The sequence below is a fragment of the Sarcophilus harrisii genome, chromosome 6 (genome assembly GCF_902635505.1).
Source record: "Sarcophilus harrisii chromosome 6, mSarHar1.11, whole genome shotgun sequence".
Classification (NCBI taxonomy): Eukaryota; Metazoa; Chordata; class Mammalia; order Dasyuromorphia; family Dasyuridae; genus Sarcophilus; species Sarcophilus harrisii.
The window spans coordinates 176,675,212-176,692,106 of NC_045431.1; the positions used below are offsets into that span (position 1 = coordinate 176,675,212).

A 16,895-nucleotide genomic window follows, 5' to 3' on the forward strand; every position below is an offset into this window, starting at 1 on the left:
TTATCAAATACTACACATATACATACACTTGTCACATTTTCTCATCACACAATAATTCTGTAAAGAATCAGCCTCAGAAAACTTCAAGAACCTTGGCCAGCAGAGATGAGACTCCAAATCTCCCCCACACAAAATCAATCAATCAGGCTCAGTGTTTCCCCCTCTCTCTTGCGACTGTCCTGCATTTCTCTACGTGAACTATGTCTGTCTCCAAAGATGTCTGCCCTTTATTCCCAAAGGTTTGACATCTCATCACTAAAATCATCTATCAACTGTACTTCCTTTTTGAAGTTACTCACAAAAGTAACAAACATCTTCTGAAGCACTAAATAAACCATTTCCCTAGGATATTAGAGATCAAATCCAAACATATCAGAACCAAAGCAGTCATGAAAACTAGGACAGGGCCATGGCCTAGGAAAGTTCAGTTACTTGCACATACATAATTTTAATAAAAAATTGTACTGGAACATCAAATGACTACATATAAGAGTCTTTAGATTTGTTAACTGCCTTCCTAAAATGCTACAAGTGGCATTAAGGAACACTTCTGGCTGCCAGATTTCTGAATTTAACTTTTATCTTCATCTTTTTTTAGTCTTGTCTGCTACAGCATATAAAATAGGGCAGATACAAAGGTGGATGAAGAAACCTAACTGGGAGGCAAAATAGAAGAAACAGCAGGCCCTTAATAGGACCTGAGAGTCCTGGCTGTCCAAGATACTTGTCTAATAGATAAAAGGTAAACTTGAAAATCACAGTCAGTGAGAACCAAAGCTACCAGAGATCTTGCTTGTCTATGTACAATATAGTTTAATTTCTTCCTAGGAAGATCATGTCCAGTTATAAGCACCAGAGTTTGTTCTCAAAAACATGGAGTAAAACTATTAGCATAATTGACTATATCAATAACCAAATTAACAAAAACCATTATGATCATCTCAATAGATGTAAAAAAAGCATGACAAAATCCAACACCCATTCCTATTAAAAACACTAGAGAGTATAGGCATAAATGGACTTTTCCATAAAACAGTCAATAGCCTCTATTTAAAACCATATGTAATGGGGATAAACTGGAACCATTCCCAGTAAGATCAGGAGTGAAACAAGGTTGCCTACTATCGTCATTACTATTTAATATTGTATTAGAAATCCTAGCTTCGGCAATAAGAGATTAAAGGAATTAGAGTAGATAATAAGGAAACCAAATTATCACTCTTTGCAGATGATATGATGGTATACTTAGAGAACCCCAGAGATTCTACTAAAAAAGCTATTAGAAATGATCCACAACTTTAGCAAAGTTGCAGGATACAAAATAAATCCATATAAATCGTCAGCATTTTTATACATCACTAACAAAATCCAACAGCAAAAGATACAAAGAGAAATTCCATTTAAAATAACTGTCCATAGTATAAAATCTTTGGGAATCTCTCTGCCAAGGTAAAGTCAGGAACTATATGAGCAAAAGTACAAAAACACTTTCTACACAAATAAAGTCAGATCTAAACAATTGGAAAAAATATTTAGTGCTCTTGGATAAGTAGAGCGAATATAATAAAAATGACAATACTCCCTAAACTAATCTATTTCTTTAGTGCTATACCAATCAGACTCTCAAGAAACTATTTTAATGACCTAGAAAAGGTAACAACAAAATTCATCTGGAAGAACAAAAGGTCAAGACTTTCAAGGGAACTAATGAAAAAAAAAAAAAAATCAAATGAAGGTGGAAGGTGGCCTAGCTGTACCAGATCTAAAACTATATTATAAAGCAGTGATCTCCAAAACCATTTGGTATTGGCTAAGAAATAGACTAGTTGGATCAATGGAACAGGTTAGGTTCACAGGACAAAACAGTCAACTACAGCAATCTAGTGTTTGACAAATCCAAAAACCCCAAATTTTGGGATAAGAATTCACTATTTGACAAAAACTGATGGGAAAATTGGAAATAAGTATGGCAAACTAGGCATGCACCCACACTTAACACCATACACCAAGATTAAGATCAAAATGGGTTCATGATCTAGGCATAAAGAATGAGATTATAAATAAATTAGAAGAACAAAGGATAGTTTACCTCTCAGACCTGTGGAGGAAGGAATTTGTGACCAAAGAAAAACTAGAGATCATTACTGATCACAAAATAGAAAATTTTGATTATATCAAGTTAAAAAGCTTTTGTACAATTGATGCATTGTTGGTGGAGTTGTGAACGAATCCAACCATTTTGGAGAGTAGTTTGGAACTATGCTCATAAAGTTATCAAACTGTGCATACCCTTTGATCCAGCAGTGTTACTACTGGGATTATATCCCAAAGAGATTATAAAGAAGGGAAAGGGACCTGTATGTGCACGAATGTTTGTGGCAGCCCTTTTTGTAGTGGCTAGAAACTGGAAACTGAATGGATGTCCATCAGTTGGAGAATGGCTGAATAAATTGTGGTATATGAATATTATGGAATATTACTGTTCTGTAAGAAATGACCAACAGGATGATTTCAGAAAGGCCTGGAGAGACTTACACGAACTGATGCTGAGTGAAATGAGCAGGACCAGGAGATCATTATATACTTCAACAACAATACTATATGATGACCAGTTCTGATGGACCAGGCCATCCTCAGCAACGAGATCAACCAAATCATTTCCAATGGAGCAGTAATGAACTGAACCAGCTACAACCAGAAAAAGAACTCTGGGAGATGACTAAAAACCATTACATTGAATTCCCAATCCCTATATTTATGCACACCTGCATTTTTGATTTCCTTCACAAGCTAATTGTACAATATTTCAGAGTCTGATTCTTTTTCTACAGCAAAATAACGTTTTGGTCATGTATACTTATTGTGTATCTAATTTATATTTTAATATATTTAACATCTACTGGTCATCCTGCCATCTAGGGGAGGGAGTGGGGGGGAGAGGGGGTAAGAGGTGAAAAATGGGAACAAGAGGTTTGGCAATTGTTAACGCTGTAAAGTTACCCATGCATATATCCTGTAAATAAAAGGCTATTAAATAAAAAAATAAATAAAAAGCTTTTGTACAAACAAAACTAATGCAGACAAGATTGGAAGGGAAGCAATAAACTGGGAAAACATTTTTACAGTAAAAATATATATTCCAAAATATATAGAGAACTGACTAATTTATAAGAAATCCAGCCATTCTCCAACTGATAAATGGTGAAAGGATATAAACGGACAATTTTCAGATGAAGAAATCGAAACTATTTCTACTCATATGAAAAAGTGTTCCAAATCATTATTGATCAAAGAAATGCAAATTAAGACAACTCTAAGATACCACTACACATCTGTCAGATTGGCTAAGATGACAGGAAAAGATAATGATGAATGTTGGAGGGGATGTATGAAAACTGAGACACTAATATATTGTTGGTGTAACTGTGAACTGAACCAACCATTTTGGAAAGCAATTTGGAACTATGCCAAAAAAGTTATCAAACTGTGCATACCCTTTGACCCAGAAAGTGTTTCTATTGGGCTTATATCCCAAAGAGATCTTAAAGAAGGGAAAATGTGCAAAAATGTTTGTAGCAGCCCTTTTTGTAGTGGCTAGAAACTGGAAACTGAATGGATGCCCATCAATTGGAGAATGGCTGAATAAAATGTGGTATATGAATGGAATATTATTGTGCTTTAAGAAATGACTAGCAGGATGATTTCAGAAAGGTCTGGAGAGACTAACATGAATTAATGCTAAGTGAAATGAGCAGAATGGAGAGATCATTGTTAACGGCAACAAGACTATACAATGATCATATCTAATGAACATGATTCTTTTCAATATAATGAGATGATTGAGACCAATTCCAATGATCTTGTGATGAAGAGAGTCATGTACACCCGGATAGAGGACTGTGGGAACAGCGTGGCTCACAACACAGCATTTTCACCCTTTTTGTTGTTGTTTGCTTGCATTTTATTTTCTTTATTCTTTTTGATTTGATCTTTCTTGTACAGCAAGATAATTGTATAAATACGTATGCATATATTGGATTTAACATATTTTTATATGCTTACCATATACTGGATTACTTGACATCTAGGGGAGGAGATGGGGGAAAGATTCGAACACAAGATTTTGCAAGGGTTAATGATAAAAAATTATCCATGCATGTTTTGAAAGTTAAAAAGCTTTAATAAAAAAAAAAAATTTTTTTAAGTAATCCCCTAAAAAAAAAAAAAGAAAAAGAATAAATCCAAGGAGTTACTTCCTTGACCCAAAAAGCAAAGTATCACATTTAACTGAACAGAACTGAACATTTAACTGAAAACAGCAGTTTTGCCACTGCTAACCTACACAAATTAGTGTCAGAAAGCTAGCTGTAGGTAAAAGTCCTCACCTCATTAGACTTTGTTCATTTGAATGCAAAGACATCCCTCCTTAGATTAAAGGACTCCTTTACCACATAGTCCAGGGAGTGGATTATGAAACTCAAACTGACTTTGTTTTTACCCATCCTAGAGAGAAGAGCTGGGAAGGAGGAGGGGAGGGCCTTCACCATAAAGGCAACCACTGAAATCTCTAAAAGCTACTGTTGTAAACCACAGAGGAGCTGACAATCCTAATGAGTTCAATAGGGTCTCTGAAGGAAGAACCAAGTATCAGGTATTCGTTGCTTTAGAGTTATTATGAGTGTGTCCCAACTATACCTTTCTCAACACTCCTATGTTGAACAACATAGTAAATCCATTGTTGTCCCTATATCCAAACAACCACCCAAATCACAGAACTCAAAGTAGTCTGGCCCTATATCAAATTACTGATAGCTTCATCTGTTGTAATCCCACCTCATCTTCTTGTTACACAATTCCTCTCTCTTCAAGAAAAAAGCTCAAGTTACTAACTTATATAAATCCATTCTGGGCCACCCCCTCAACCCTAACTGTTAGTACCCTTTGTCCCTCCTCAACTACCTTAAATTTGTGTTTTGTATTTTTTGTATGTATTTATTCTCTATATACTTATTACATATGTGTGGATACATACCTCCTCAATGAAACTTTTGTACTTTCTAACACATTGTGGGCATTTAATAAATGTTTGCAGATAAACTAACTACATGACTAACAAAGTCCCACTTCTTACTCTTTTAATTATTGTTCAGTGACTCCCATCCATCAAAGCTCTCTCCCCTCTCCTGACTCCTTCCCAGATGCCTAACAAATGTCTAGGATCCCCATCCTCAAATTAGCCCTCATTTTATTCTCCATCCCCTCCAGCTATCTCCCAAGTAGCTCCCCTCCTTTTCAGTCAAACTCCCACAAGAAATTATTAATTATGCTCTTTGTCTTCACTTATTCTTCTCATTCACTCTTCCATCCTTAGTAATCCGATTTCCAACCTGATCACTGCCCTTTTCCAAAGCAAGAGTAAAATCAAGTGTCTGGACAAGTGATCAATCCAGAGTTCCTCTCTAGCTAGCCCTAGTCTCTCCTGAGTTCTAGGAAAAGTGAACTTATCCACAGCATTCAAAACTTCATTTGCTCTAACTGATGCTTCCACATATGGGTAGTATGGTGCTGGCTGATGGAGTACCTGTGTTTTTTGGTGGTGTTAGTCTAATTTGGCACAAGCACAAGAAAATCAATTCATACTTTGATGCATATCTCAGCTTTGCTGGGTACACTTAGTGCATTATCATCTGCAAACAAAAAAAGCATGCACCAACATTCCACTTTAATTCTGGCTTGTAGCCTTTACAAGTTTAAGAATTTATCATCAGTGTGGTAGCTGACTTTGATTCCATATTTGTCCTCAATGAAGGCATTTAAAATGTAGCTGAAAACATCATGCTAAAAACATGGGAGCAAGCATATAGCTTTGTTTCACTCTATTGATGACTAGGAAAGCTCAAGAACACTATGCATTGTTCAGAACCCAGGCAAGCATGTTATCATGAATTGACATCCAGCAGCTCAGTGTTTGGAAGGCTCTGGAGGAGAGTTATTAGACTACCAAACTAAAGGTCTACAGAGCCAATGTACTGACCTCAGTGTTGTGTGCCTGTGAAACTTGGACAATAAAGCCATACCAGGAAATTGAACCGCTTCCATTTAAATTGTCTTAGGAAGATTCTGAAGATCATCTGACAGGATAAGATACCAGGTCCTCTCTCAAACTAAACTGCCAAGCATTCCAATTCTATTACAGAGAGTACAACTTCTTTGGACTGGCCACGTAGCTCAAATGCACACTTGCCAAAATATGGAGAGGTCACACAAGGGAAGCACTTACAAGGTGGTCAGAAAAAGTGATATAAGAACACTCTGAAGGTTTCTCTTAGAAACTTTAGAATTCATTGTATGACATGGGAGATACTGGCACAGGACCACCTACCATGGCGTGCCCTTCTCAGAGAAGGTGCTGAGCTCTATGAGCAAAGCAGAACTGAATTAGCTCAGATGTACAAAGTTAGAGAACCCACCCCAAATGTTCATAGGGAATATCTGTATCTGACCTGTGGCAGAGCATTCCAAGCTCATATTGGTCTGATCAGCCATAATCAGACACACTGTAACTCAACTCTAACATAATGATGTCATTTTGTCCTCTTTGAGAAGAACGGCCAACAACCAATCTTGAAAAAGAAACAGGTTGGTGGGGAGAGGGGAGAGTTCATTCTCTCTCTCAGTCATTTCTGGCAAAATCTTGCCAAAGGACTTAATCAGTTGATCCCTCCCCTAAAAGATGGTCATTTATTTAAAGAGTTAACCTGGCTTTAAAAAAATCAAGATACAGAAGACACGGTGTTTGTGACCCAACAGCTCTAAGAGAAAGGAATGCCAGGAGCAGAAGAGAAGTCTACAATGTTCATTGACATAATCAATCAATTAGTTGTCAGTTGTAAGGGTCTATGGAAGATCATGGCAAAATTTGGTTGCCCAGGCAAGTTTATCAGTATCATATGTTAATTTCATGGTAGCAAGCTCATGATAATGAACAATGGTTTTGTGGAACCATCAGTTATAACAAATGGAGAAATTTGGAAAGCTTCAGCTAAGTTCAATTACCTTTCCAGGGATGTCCACATAGATGATGAGGTTGAGGCATGCGTTGCTAGAGCAAGTTCAATATTTGGAAGAGAGGGGTAGGACAGAAGTTTTAGACCAAACTGATGGTTTACAAAGCCACTGTGCTGACCTCATTATTATATGTCTGTGAAACCTAGACAGTCTATCAGTCCATGATGGGAAAATGAATTGCTTTCATTTGAATTACATTAGGAAGATTCTGACACTGGCACCTGGCAAGATAGGGTACCAAACACTGAGGTCCTTTCTCAAGCTAAACTGCCAAAATTCAAACTCTGCTACAGAGAACTCAACAGCAATGTGCGGGTCACATTCAAATTCCAAATATATGCTTGCCTAAAAGACTAGTTTACAGAGAAATCACAAAGGCAAGCACTCACATGGAGGTCAGAAGTGATACAAGGGCACTTCTCTTAAGGTCTTTTTCAACAACTTTGGAATCAATTATGAGAAAAGAGGGACAGCCTCAGAACTGCAAAGATAAGTGCTGTGTTCTGTTTGTAGGACCTCAAAGAAACATGAGATATGCACATTTTAGAGATATTTCAGTTCCAAATGTTTACATGGACTATTTGTCCCTGAACTGTGGTAAAGCCTTCCAAGCTCATATTGGTCTGATCACAGTTGAATATACTGTATCTTCTCTCTCAGGATGCTCCTCTTGAGAAGGAAGGAAAACGACCACCAACTAAGCTCTGGTCCAGCCAGATGTTTCCTAGATAATTCAAACCTGAAAAGTCCAAAACAGAACTCAAAATAACAAACAACCCCATACCTCTTCAGAATTTTTAAATTTCAATTAAATAAATCATTCTCCTTACAATGACCTAGGTTTGCCACCTCAATCATCATCTACTTTTCACTTCATATAACCAATCGTTTGCCAAGTCTTGTCAGTTCTACCATAACAAAACCCAATTCTCTCCACTCACAGAGCCCTCACACAAATTCAGGTCTCCTCATCACTCCTCACACAAATAATTGGGAAGCCTTTTTAACTGGTCTCTCTCCTTCCTCTCTCTTCTCCACCCAGCTACCAATCTAAATCATGTCAAACTCCAATAGCTCCTTATACCTCTAGCATTTGAGACAAAAGACTTAGCTTGGCACTTAAAAAGTGCTTCAAAATGAGCCCCAAAGACTTTTCCAACCTTTTTGTCCATTCCCTATCACATACATATTCTATGACTCAGCAAAGTTTTCTCTGGGCTGGCGGAGTCCACAAGTGTGTTTCATAATCTTAGCTAGACTCTCAATGCAGGAAGGCAATCTTTCCACATCTTCCTAATTAATTATCTTACCACAGCAACTTTATCAAACATTTTCATTCCTCCTCAAATTTTCCGTTGCTTCCCAATCATCCCTACCTCCAGCTAAAAACCTTTTCCTATCTTTTCATGGGGGAAAAAATGAGGCCACAGAGCTCTCCCTCCTCTCCTTAACTTCATTTCATATCACTCCAATGCCTTCTGCAGTTACCCCTCCTTCAATCCTGTTCCACATGGAGATGAACCTTCTCCTTGAAAATGGAATCTCTCTGCATGCACAAGGGATCTCATTCCATTACATTTTATCCAGTAGATTGCCCCTATCACTCTCTAATTTATCTTCAATTTCTACCTACAAACATGATTATCTCCCCCTCATGATGAAAATCCCTCACGTAAGTTTCTTCATCCTTGCTATTATCCTTCATTTCTTCTCTCTTTTGTGGCTAAGGTCATCTACAATGAGTGCCTCCAGTTCCTTTTCTCTCACTTACCTCTTTGCAAGTTAATAATGATCTCAATTGTCAAATTTAATGCATCTTTTCTCAGGCCTAATGCTTCTTGACTTCTCTGGAGTCTTTAACATTGTTCATCACCCTCTTCTTCAGATATACTCTTCTCTTTAAGTTTTTATTTTTTAGGTGTTTGTTTTTTTAAATCCCCTTGTTCTACTGGCAACTTCTGTTTCCTTTGAAAGATCTTCATCTACATCAGGATGTTCTGGAGCCTCTTCTCTTCTTCCTCTATACTATATTTCACTATGATCTCATCAGTCTCCATCCCTTCATTTAGCAGCTCTAAAACTCTCAGATTGACTTATACAGTCCAAACCTGTCTCCCAACCTCTTTTCACATCTCCAATGGCTTATTAAACATTGTGAATGACATCTATTAAAAAAAATCTTTGATATTTGCTATTCAATCTGTACAAAGCTGACCTCATTATCTTTCCTCTTCACCTTCCAAACTTTTTTTCTATTACTATAGTCGGGCATCATCATCCTCCTCCCAGTTTCTCAAGCTCCTAGGTGTCATCCCCAATTCTTCTCTCTGATCCTTCATATTCTTTTTATGTTACCAAGTTCTGTCATTTCTACTTTCTTAGTATCTCTCAAATATCCTACCCTTTCTCTCCTCTTACACTTCAGCCACCCTGATATAGGCCCTGACTACCTCATGCCTGCGCAGTTCCCTTCCTACCTTTCCAGTCTTGTTATATCTTACTTTCCCTTCCTCTTCCACGTTGCAATCCAGAGACACTGGCCTCCTTGCTGTACTTAGAAAAAGATATTCCACGCCTTGCTACTCCAGGAATTTTTTCTGGTTGCCCTCCATGTATAGGATACTCTCCCTCTTCACCACGACTTCCTTGAAGTCCCAGCTAAACTCTCTACTTCTACAGGAAGCCTTTTCCAGTGTCTTCTCCGAAACAACTGCCAATGGATCCATCCATATCCAGTTTGTACACAGCTATTTGCATGTTAATTTCCCGGACAAACTGGCAGCTTTCTGAGGGTTATCTCCCTTGTCTTCAGATCCCAATGCTTAGCACAATAGGAACTGGAGAAACACTTATTGCCCTCTGTGCTTTTGTTGGTGCTGTATTCAGTTCTAGGCACAGCATTTTAGTAAGGATACAGGTGACAGGCTATAAAAGAACAACCAGAGTGACTAAACACCTTGTTTTATGAAGATTTGTGGGAAAAACTCAGGATAATAAGCCTTAGCTTCGTGACTGACACATGGTGGGTACTTACTAAATGTCTGTTGACTTGACTTCCCTGAAAATGAAAAGACTTCATAGATATGAACCCTGTCATCAAGTATTTAAAGATTTTCATGTGGAAAAAAAAAACAACCTAAGTAGCAAAAAAGCTGATTTTGGCTGGATATCAAGGAATGTGGTGTTCTTCTTCTTTTGCTGTAATATATGATTATTCTCTCTAGAAGCAGGTTTCTTGGGGAGGTTTTCTGGAGGCAGCCTTAGTTTCGGTTCAGATCAATAATCACTTCAAATGCAGCCAGGTGTTAAAATAGTTCTTTATTGTTTCTCCCAAAATAGCCCAATTAGCTTTTTTTTTTTTTTTGGTTCCGAGAGCTCTTGTTGCTAGCTTCAGCCTCTCTCTGAATCTTGGTTCTGCCCGACTGCAGATTAGCTTCTCAATTTGCCGAACTGAACTCTCACTCTGTCAATCTTCTAAAGTGACTTGTGGCTTCTTCTGAACTGACTCCTCCACTCTAAATCTTTTCAACTGAACTCTGCTGACTGAGCTCAGCTGTTTTTATGCTCTCTCAAAGGTTGACTCCTCCTCTGAGAGTGGGATTATGGGAGGTGTGAATTCACAAAGTTAACTTTGTGTATCTCCCGTACTTGTGAACTCCAATGTGTGAGCTCTAATGTGTAAACTCTTAAAGTTGCAAACCCAAGAAAGCAAGCGTTGCTTCCATCAATTCCACTTAGTACTTTGTTTCAAGTTCTGGCCCATAACATCTCCTTGTAAGATCAGATCAATCATACTGAACCATGCTAAATTAGATAATTACTGTCTCTATCAATTCTAATGACTTAACAGCTTGTAAGGATTCTAACAAAGGAAGGAAAGATTTCCTAACAATGAGAGCTGTCTTAAAGTGCAATGGGTTCTTCACTGTAGGGCTTCTAGGAGAGGCTGGGTATCTACTTGTCAATATTATCACAGAGAGGAATCTTGGCCCAATATGAATTGAAATAGATAGCCTCTGAGTTTCTGTGAACGAGTTCCTCCTAGTCCCTCCTCAATTCATATTCTCTTCTGAGCTCCCCCTCTAATCCTCTGAAATCCCTAATCTAACAAACTGAGATCTGTCACATTTTCCATTGTTTTGGGTTTTTGGATACCTGGCTCTCTCACCTCTGGCCACTTCAAGTTGTGCCTCCTTTCTCTCCCTCTACTTAACTCTTTCCCATTCTCACCAATTTAGATCCAAGAAGAAAAATGGGCCTACATCCTACTTCCTCATGTCACTTCCAGACTCTCTCTCTTTATTGCCATCATTTTGCAATCTCTCCTCCTAAGATTCACTTCTGCCTTTCTAGTTCAGAGGTGTCAAATACATAGTCCACAAATATAATAATCAGATTAAAATAAAATTGGAAATATTTAATAAAACAAATAAAAGCACAATAAAATATAAGCAATATTGATTACATTTTAAACTAAAATAATATGCAGATCATAGGCATCTTTATTTATTTTGTTCTGAGTTTGACAATGTTAATCCAGATCACACTACTTATGGACTTAGCTCCCTGAGCACTTCACGCCTTCCAGTTCAATCTCAACTATTATAACCTACACATAGCTTCCTTTATTCCCCATCACCCACAGACATGCTCAGACCTTAGATCTCACTGTCACCCAAAATTACTTCTAGGATCTGGAGATCTGAAATTCCTCTCCTAATTATTATAAAAACACTCTGTGCCTCATTTCTCCTAAACTTTGTTTTCATTTTTACCATGGTCTATCCCACTCTTCCTCCTTCCTTGCCAGTCTATAGTTAATCATTAACTAATGAGACTCTCCTTGAATCTTAAAAGAGTCTCACCTTGCATAATCTACACAGTAGCCTTCTGTTCTTGCTCACAGAATTGCTGGACATTACCTGGAAATCAACAAAACCTTCCAAATGCAAATACCATGGTATCTTACCTGATTTCGAACCCATCATCATTATATTCTTCTTTGATTGATTCTACTTCACTCCTGTACTTCCAAGCCTTTTCCTAAAATTCTCAAATCCCTCAGTTTAACTATCATCACTACATATATGATATACATACACACATACACCCTTCATCTGTCTCCTGAACAAATTCCTATGAGATATTTCCACAGTATTGTTCTGTAAGTATCTCAAACTCCATAAACTTCTACCATAAACCCCAAATTCACCATGCTTCCCCCCTTCCACTAAGGGTATTAACATCCATACTCCAGATCACAAAGATAAATTAATCTTAGTCACTTCTGAGTCTTCCCACTGCTTCACTGTTATCAATCTTGTCTATACAATCTCCTTCTTTCACACTCAACTTTCTATTGCCCTAATTCCAATTCCAATAACTTCTGATCTAGGCTACTATATAGAATTCTCCTAATTGGTTTCCCTGCTTCCAGTCCCTCTAATTCATCCTTCACAAAGCTGCCAAAATAATCTTCCTCTAAAAGCACTAATCTGTCCACACAACTACTATGCTTAAAACAAAAACAATCGGTAATTCCCTATTTATTGCTTCTATAATAAAATATTAATGTAGCCTAGTATTTAAGAACTTCCACTTAGGTTTGGTAGTCATGGAGTTGCCAAAATTGTTGTTAGTCAATCCTTACTTTAGCTCTCCATCTAGCCAGCCTCAGACTTCCCAACATTGTTTTATTCCAAGGCCTACCATGCACAGGGCCTAGCCACGTAGCAAAAGCACAGAGTAGAAGACAGCAAGATGCACACGAGCATCTCTACCACTGTGTATTTATATTCACTAACAATAATGACCCTTAAACCCACTCTACTCAAGTTTAAGGATTCTTGGAACTACCAATATTGTGGGTTGAGTGGATGCTCAGCCCCCCATTAAACAAACCCCATACCATACATTATTCAATCCAGACATATTTCCTATTGCAGCCCCCAAATGCCTCCTGTAGCATTTCACTTTTCTCAGGGAACAATAATCAAGTCAACAGTACTATTGCTCTTGGAAAGAGTGTGACAAACTACGTCCCTAAGACTCCATTCAAAATTGCAATAGACAGTCTGAATCCCAACTCTGTTCTCTGAACACTCCTTGCTTCCTCCTATCCTATGCCCTGAATGGGAGCTTATCTCCATGCAGGCACTGCCTCCTTTTTTTGTTTATATCCTCCGTATCTAAATCCAGTTCCTGAGACATGAAGTTGCTTAAATGTTTACTGACTAGTTTCCACTGAGATGTCACTCTGTAACTCCCCCAAAATTCTTAATGTTCTCTCCTCCACCTCAAACTACCTTCCACTTCTTTATCTTAGTCCATAGTACATCTCTCAAAGCCCCCTAGTAGGATGAGGACTCTTAGAATGTTACTACTTTCCTGTTTTCGGGAACAATTGTATATATCTCAGCTTCTTAAACTGAGGATCTCATAACAATGTGGAAGTCATGAAATTATGATTATCAGTAAATATTTGATTTTAATACCTATTTTATATACCTATATACACCCAAGGTCACATAATAATTTCTCGGGCAAAAAGGGATCTCAAGTAGAAAAAGTTTAAGTAGTCCTGGTATGCTATGTACTTAATGTCTGCAGAATCGAAGAAGGATAAAATATAGATTTTTTGAAGAAAAGTCCAAGACTACATAGTAACCTAAATAAATGTGTCATGTGAACAAAAGAGGTATCTTTTTCTCAGCAGGGCTATTAAGTTGTATTAATAAATTAAGGTATTAAGAGAAAAGCAGTATACAGTGTAGAATGCATATAGCAATGTGAAATCCAAAAGTAAATAATCCTGATTCATAAAATCTGGCTTGGATATTTATTTCCTAACAAGACAAAATGGCAAGGCTTTTGTTAATAGAAAGGAGGCCTCCATGCCTGAAAGATCTAAGTTCAAGTTTGGTCTCTGCCACTTAACCTCACAAATGAAATCACTTAACAGTGTCCAGGTAACTCTTTAAGACTAAACTAGAAAGCAGAAGCCAATCTGCTATGGGAGAAAAGAGCTTCCTCAATAGGAGTTCCCTAAAACAAAGGAAATCAAAAGTCAAGATTTTTTTTTTAAAGAAATATAAATCCTTTTTTCACTGCAACAAGGCAACTCTTTCAGTCTCCCCAACAGATTTCCTATCACACCCCTTACAGCAGCTGCTCCAATCTTCTCTCTCCAAGCCTCCCACACACCTCTGCCTCCCCCTACCCTTTCACCAGATACTTGACTAAGAAAAATATGGCTACTTGCTCCCTATTTCCTCACTCAACATCTTAAAAATTCATTCCTTGCTCTAGTTTCAGATAGTCGTCTTTGGCATGGCCAGCAGCCTTCAACTGGCATCCTTCATCCCACTCCCACAATTTCCCCCATCATCCCCTCTCATTAGTTCGATATCCCATGTACCGAATCCTTCCTCTTTTGGCCTATAAACAACAGGGTTCCAAGATTTGGAGGGCAAAAGCCTTCACATGACTATCTCACCTCAATTCCAATTTTAATCATCTTATCTCTCCTTTTCTAAAAGCAAATGTTTGGGAAAAAACTATATTCCTAGCCTCCACAATAATGTGACACAAGGTTTAAAAAGGGGCTTCAAAAACTTTAGAGATGAGGAAACAGGCTCAGGGAGAGAGGATGGTGACAATTCTACTGGTAAATTTTGAAATCAAGATTTGAACCTAGTAAACAGTGGATTTAAACACAAGATTTGGTACAGTGGATAGAGTGTGGAACTACAGATATCAGGAAGACTCCATTTCCTGAGTTCAAATCTGGCTTCGGACATGTACTAGCCACATGACTGGACAAATCCCTTAACCCCGTTTTCACATTAGTAAAACGAGCTGAAAAAGGAAATGGCAAACCGGTCCACTTGTCCCTGCCAAGAGCAGCCCAAATGGAATCATGATAAATCGTTCCCAATTGAAACGACAACTTCTGCAGCTTTTTTAAGCACTCTTGGAGGCTCCGGAGACCTAACACACACATTTTCATTCCATTCCATTCCCACTAATGGTGGTGTGGTGGAAACCGTCTGACCGGCAATTACAGCGCTCTTCTCCCGTTAGAACGTAAGCTACCAGAGGGGAGCATTTATGTTCTCCAGCTTCAGCACAGTGCCTGGCACACAGTGGGAGCTTTAAAAACGTTTGCTAATGTCATCAGTAACCACCTATCTAAGCCAGGCCAGACCCAAACAGCTCCACCACCAGCGCTTCCCTAAGGGGGGCAGCAGACTTAGGGGGACGGAATGGGAGCCTGGGTAAGGGTCGGCCCCTAGCACGGAACAATCGGGAAGGGGCGTGCGTATGGGGAGGGCCCGCTGAGCCCGGCCGGGTCGGCTCGGCTGCCTCAGTTTCCCCGCCCGCCCGGAGCCCCGCCTCACCGGCGGCGAAGTGCAGCGGGGAGGACTTGCGGCCGGCTAGGTCCTTGGCGTTCACGTTGGCCGCGTCCACGAGCCTCCGCACTCGGGCCACGTCCCCGTTGCGGCAGGCCTCGAGCAGCTCGCGCAGGGCGCCGCTCACCGCCGGCCCCGGCCCCGCCTCCGGCGGGCTCTCAGAGGGACTGGGCCCCAGAGAGCCGGGGGACGACGAAGCGGAGGAGGCCGAGGATGAGGATGAGGACGTTGAGGAAGCCGAAGAGGAGCACGAGGACAAGGAGGATACAGAGGCGGCAGAGGCGGCGGCAGACGCCGGACAGGGCCCCGAGCAGGGGCAGGAACTGGGACCGGGTACGGGTCCGGGAACGGAGGCCGCTGCCGCCGGGGCTGGGACCGAGGCCGAGCCGCTGCTCTCAACAGGCTCGGGGGAACGCGGCCTCTCAGGCCCGGGCCCAGCCCCACCTCCGGCCCCGGGCCCGCCGCCGCCTCCCCCGTCCGCGTCGGGAAGCGCCGAGAGGCTGCCGTGGCGCGGGGAGGCCGCGGGAGACGCGGGCCCGGGGCTCAGCGAGGGCGGCGGCGGCGGGGCCGCTCCAGCGGCACCCGGAGGCAATAGCGGCAGTGGCAACGGTAGAGGCGGCGGCAGCGGAGGCGGTGGCGGTGGCGGGTGGTGGACACCGTGGTGGTTGTGGTGGTGATGCTGAGAGCGACGCGACGCCGCCATCTCCCCACTCCCTCAGCTCGGTCACTGCGGCAACCGGGCCAGCGCCCACCCCCACTTCCGCCCGAGCGGGGCCAATCAGCGTCCGCAGCCACGGAAGCGAGGACGCCGAGGGAAGCAACGGCCGCCGCCGCAAGGATTGACGGGAGCCGGAGGGCGGGGCCGTTGGGGAAAAGTCGAACGGAGAGCACTGCCTATCCAGGAGGCGGGTTTGATCGCGGGGCAGAGTGAATGGCAAGGACCGCCTCCTCGAAAATAGGAGCGGTTAGGAGGCGGAGCTTAACCCTGTGGGACGAGCCCTCCAGGAAGGGCGAGGGAGGAGAGATTGGGGGCGGAGCTCCACTCTGGAAGAAGTCGTCCTTTCTTCGAGGAGGCGGGACTTAGACTTGGAGGACAGAGTCACGGAGGAATGAAAGAGAGAACCAGCTCTCGGAGGCTGAGGGGAGGCGGAGCTTAGTCCTTGCCCGGAGCCTTGCAAGAAAGAGAAAAAAGAAGGCCGTCTCTGGGGAGGCGGGTCTTAGCGCTCAGGGGGCGGAGCCAGGGAGTGAGTGGGAGAAGTGCCTCCCAGACCGCGGAGGAGCCGTTTCAGGAGGACAGGTTGGAGAAGGCCAGTTTGTGGCAGCAGGGGGCTTAACCCCCGAAGGACCGAATGGCGTGGGCCGCCCCCTGAAATAAGGGAGAGAGCAGGAGGCTGGGATCACTCGAGGGAGGAGTCC

General features: G+C 41.2%; 1 protein-coding gene across 2 annotated transcripts in view; it reads right to left on the reverse strand.

Moving 5' to 3' along the window:
- TNKS (tankyrase) overlaps positions 1-16,248 on the reverse strand; it is a 211,921-nt gene extending 195,673 nt beyond the window's left edge. The window contains exon 1 of one of the 2 annotated variants that reach the window (XM_023505653.2): positions 15,468-16,248. In XM_023505653.2, the coding sequence (XP_023361421.2) occupies positions 15,468-16,182 (715 nt within the window). In that variant the 5' untranslated portion in view covers positions 16,183-16,248. The remainder of the gene's footprint in view (positions 1-15,467) is intronic. The other variant, XM_031943163.1, reaches the window with a different exon arrangement.
- Positions 16,249-16,895: the final 647 nt, after the last annotated feature.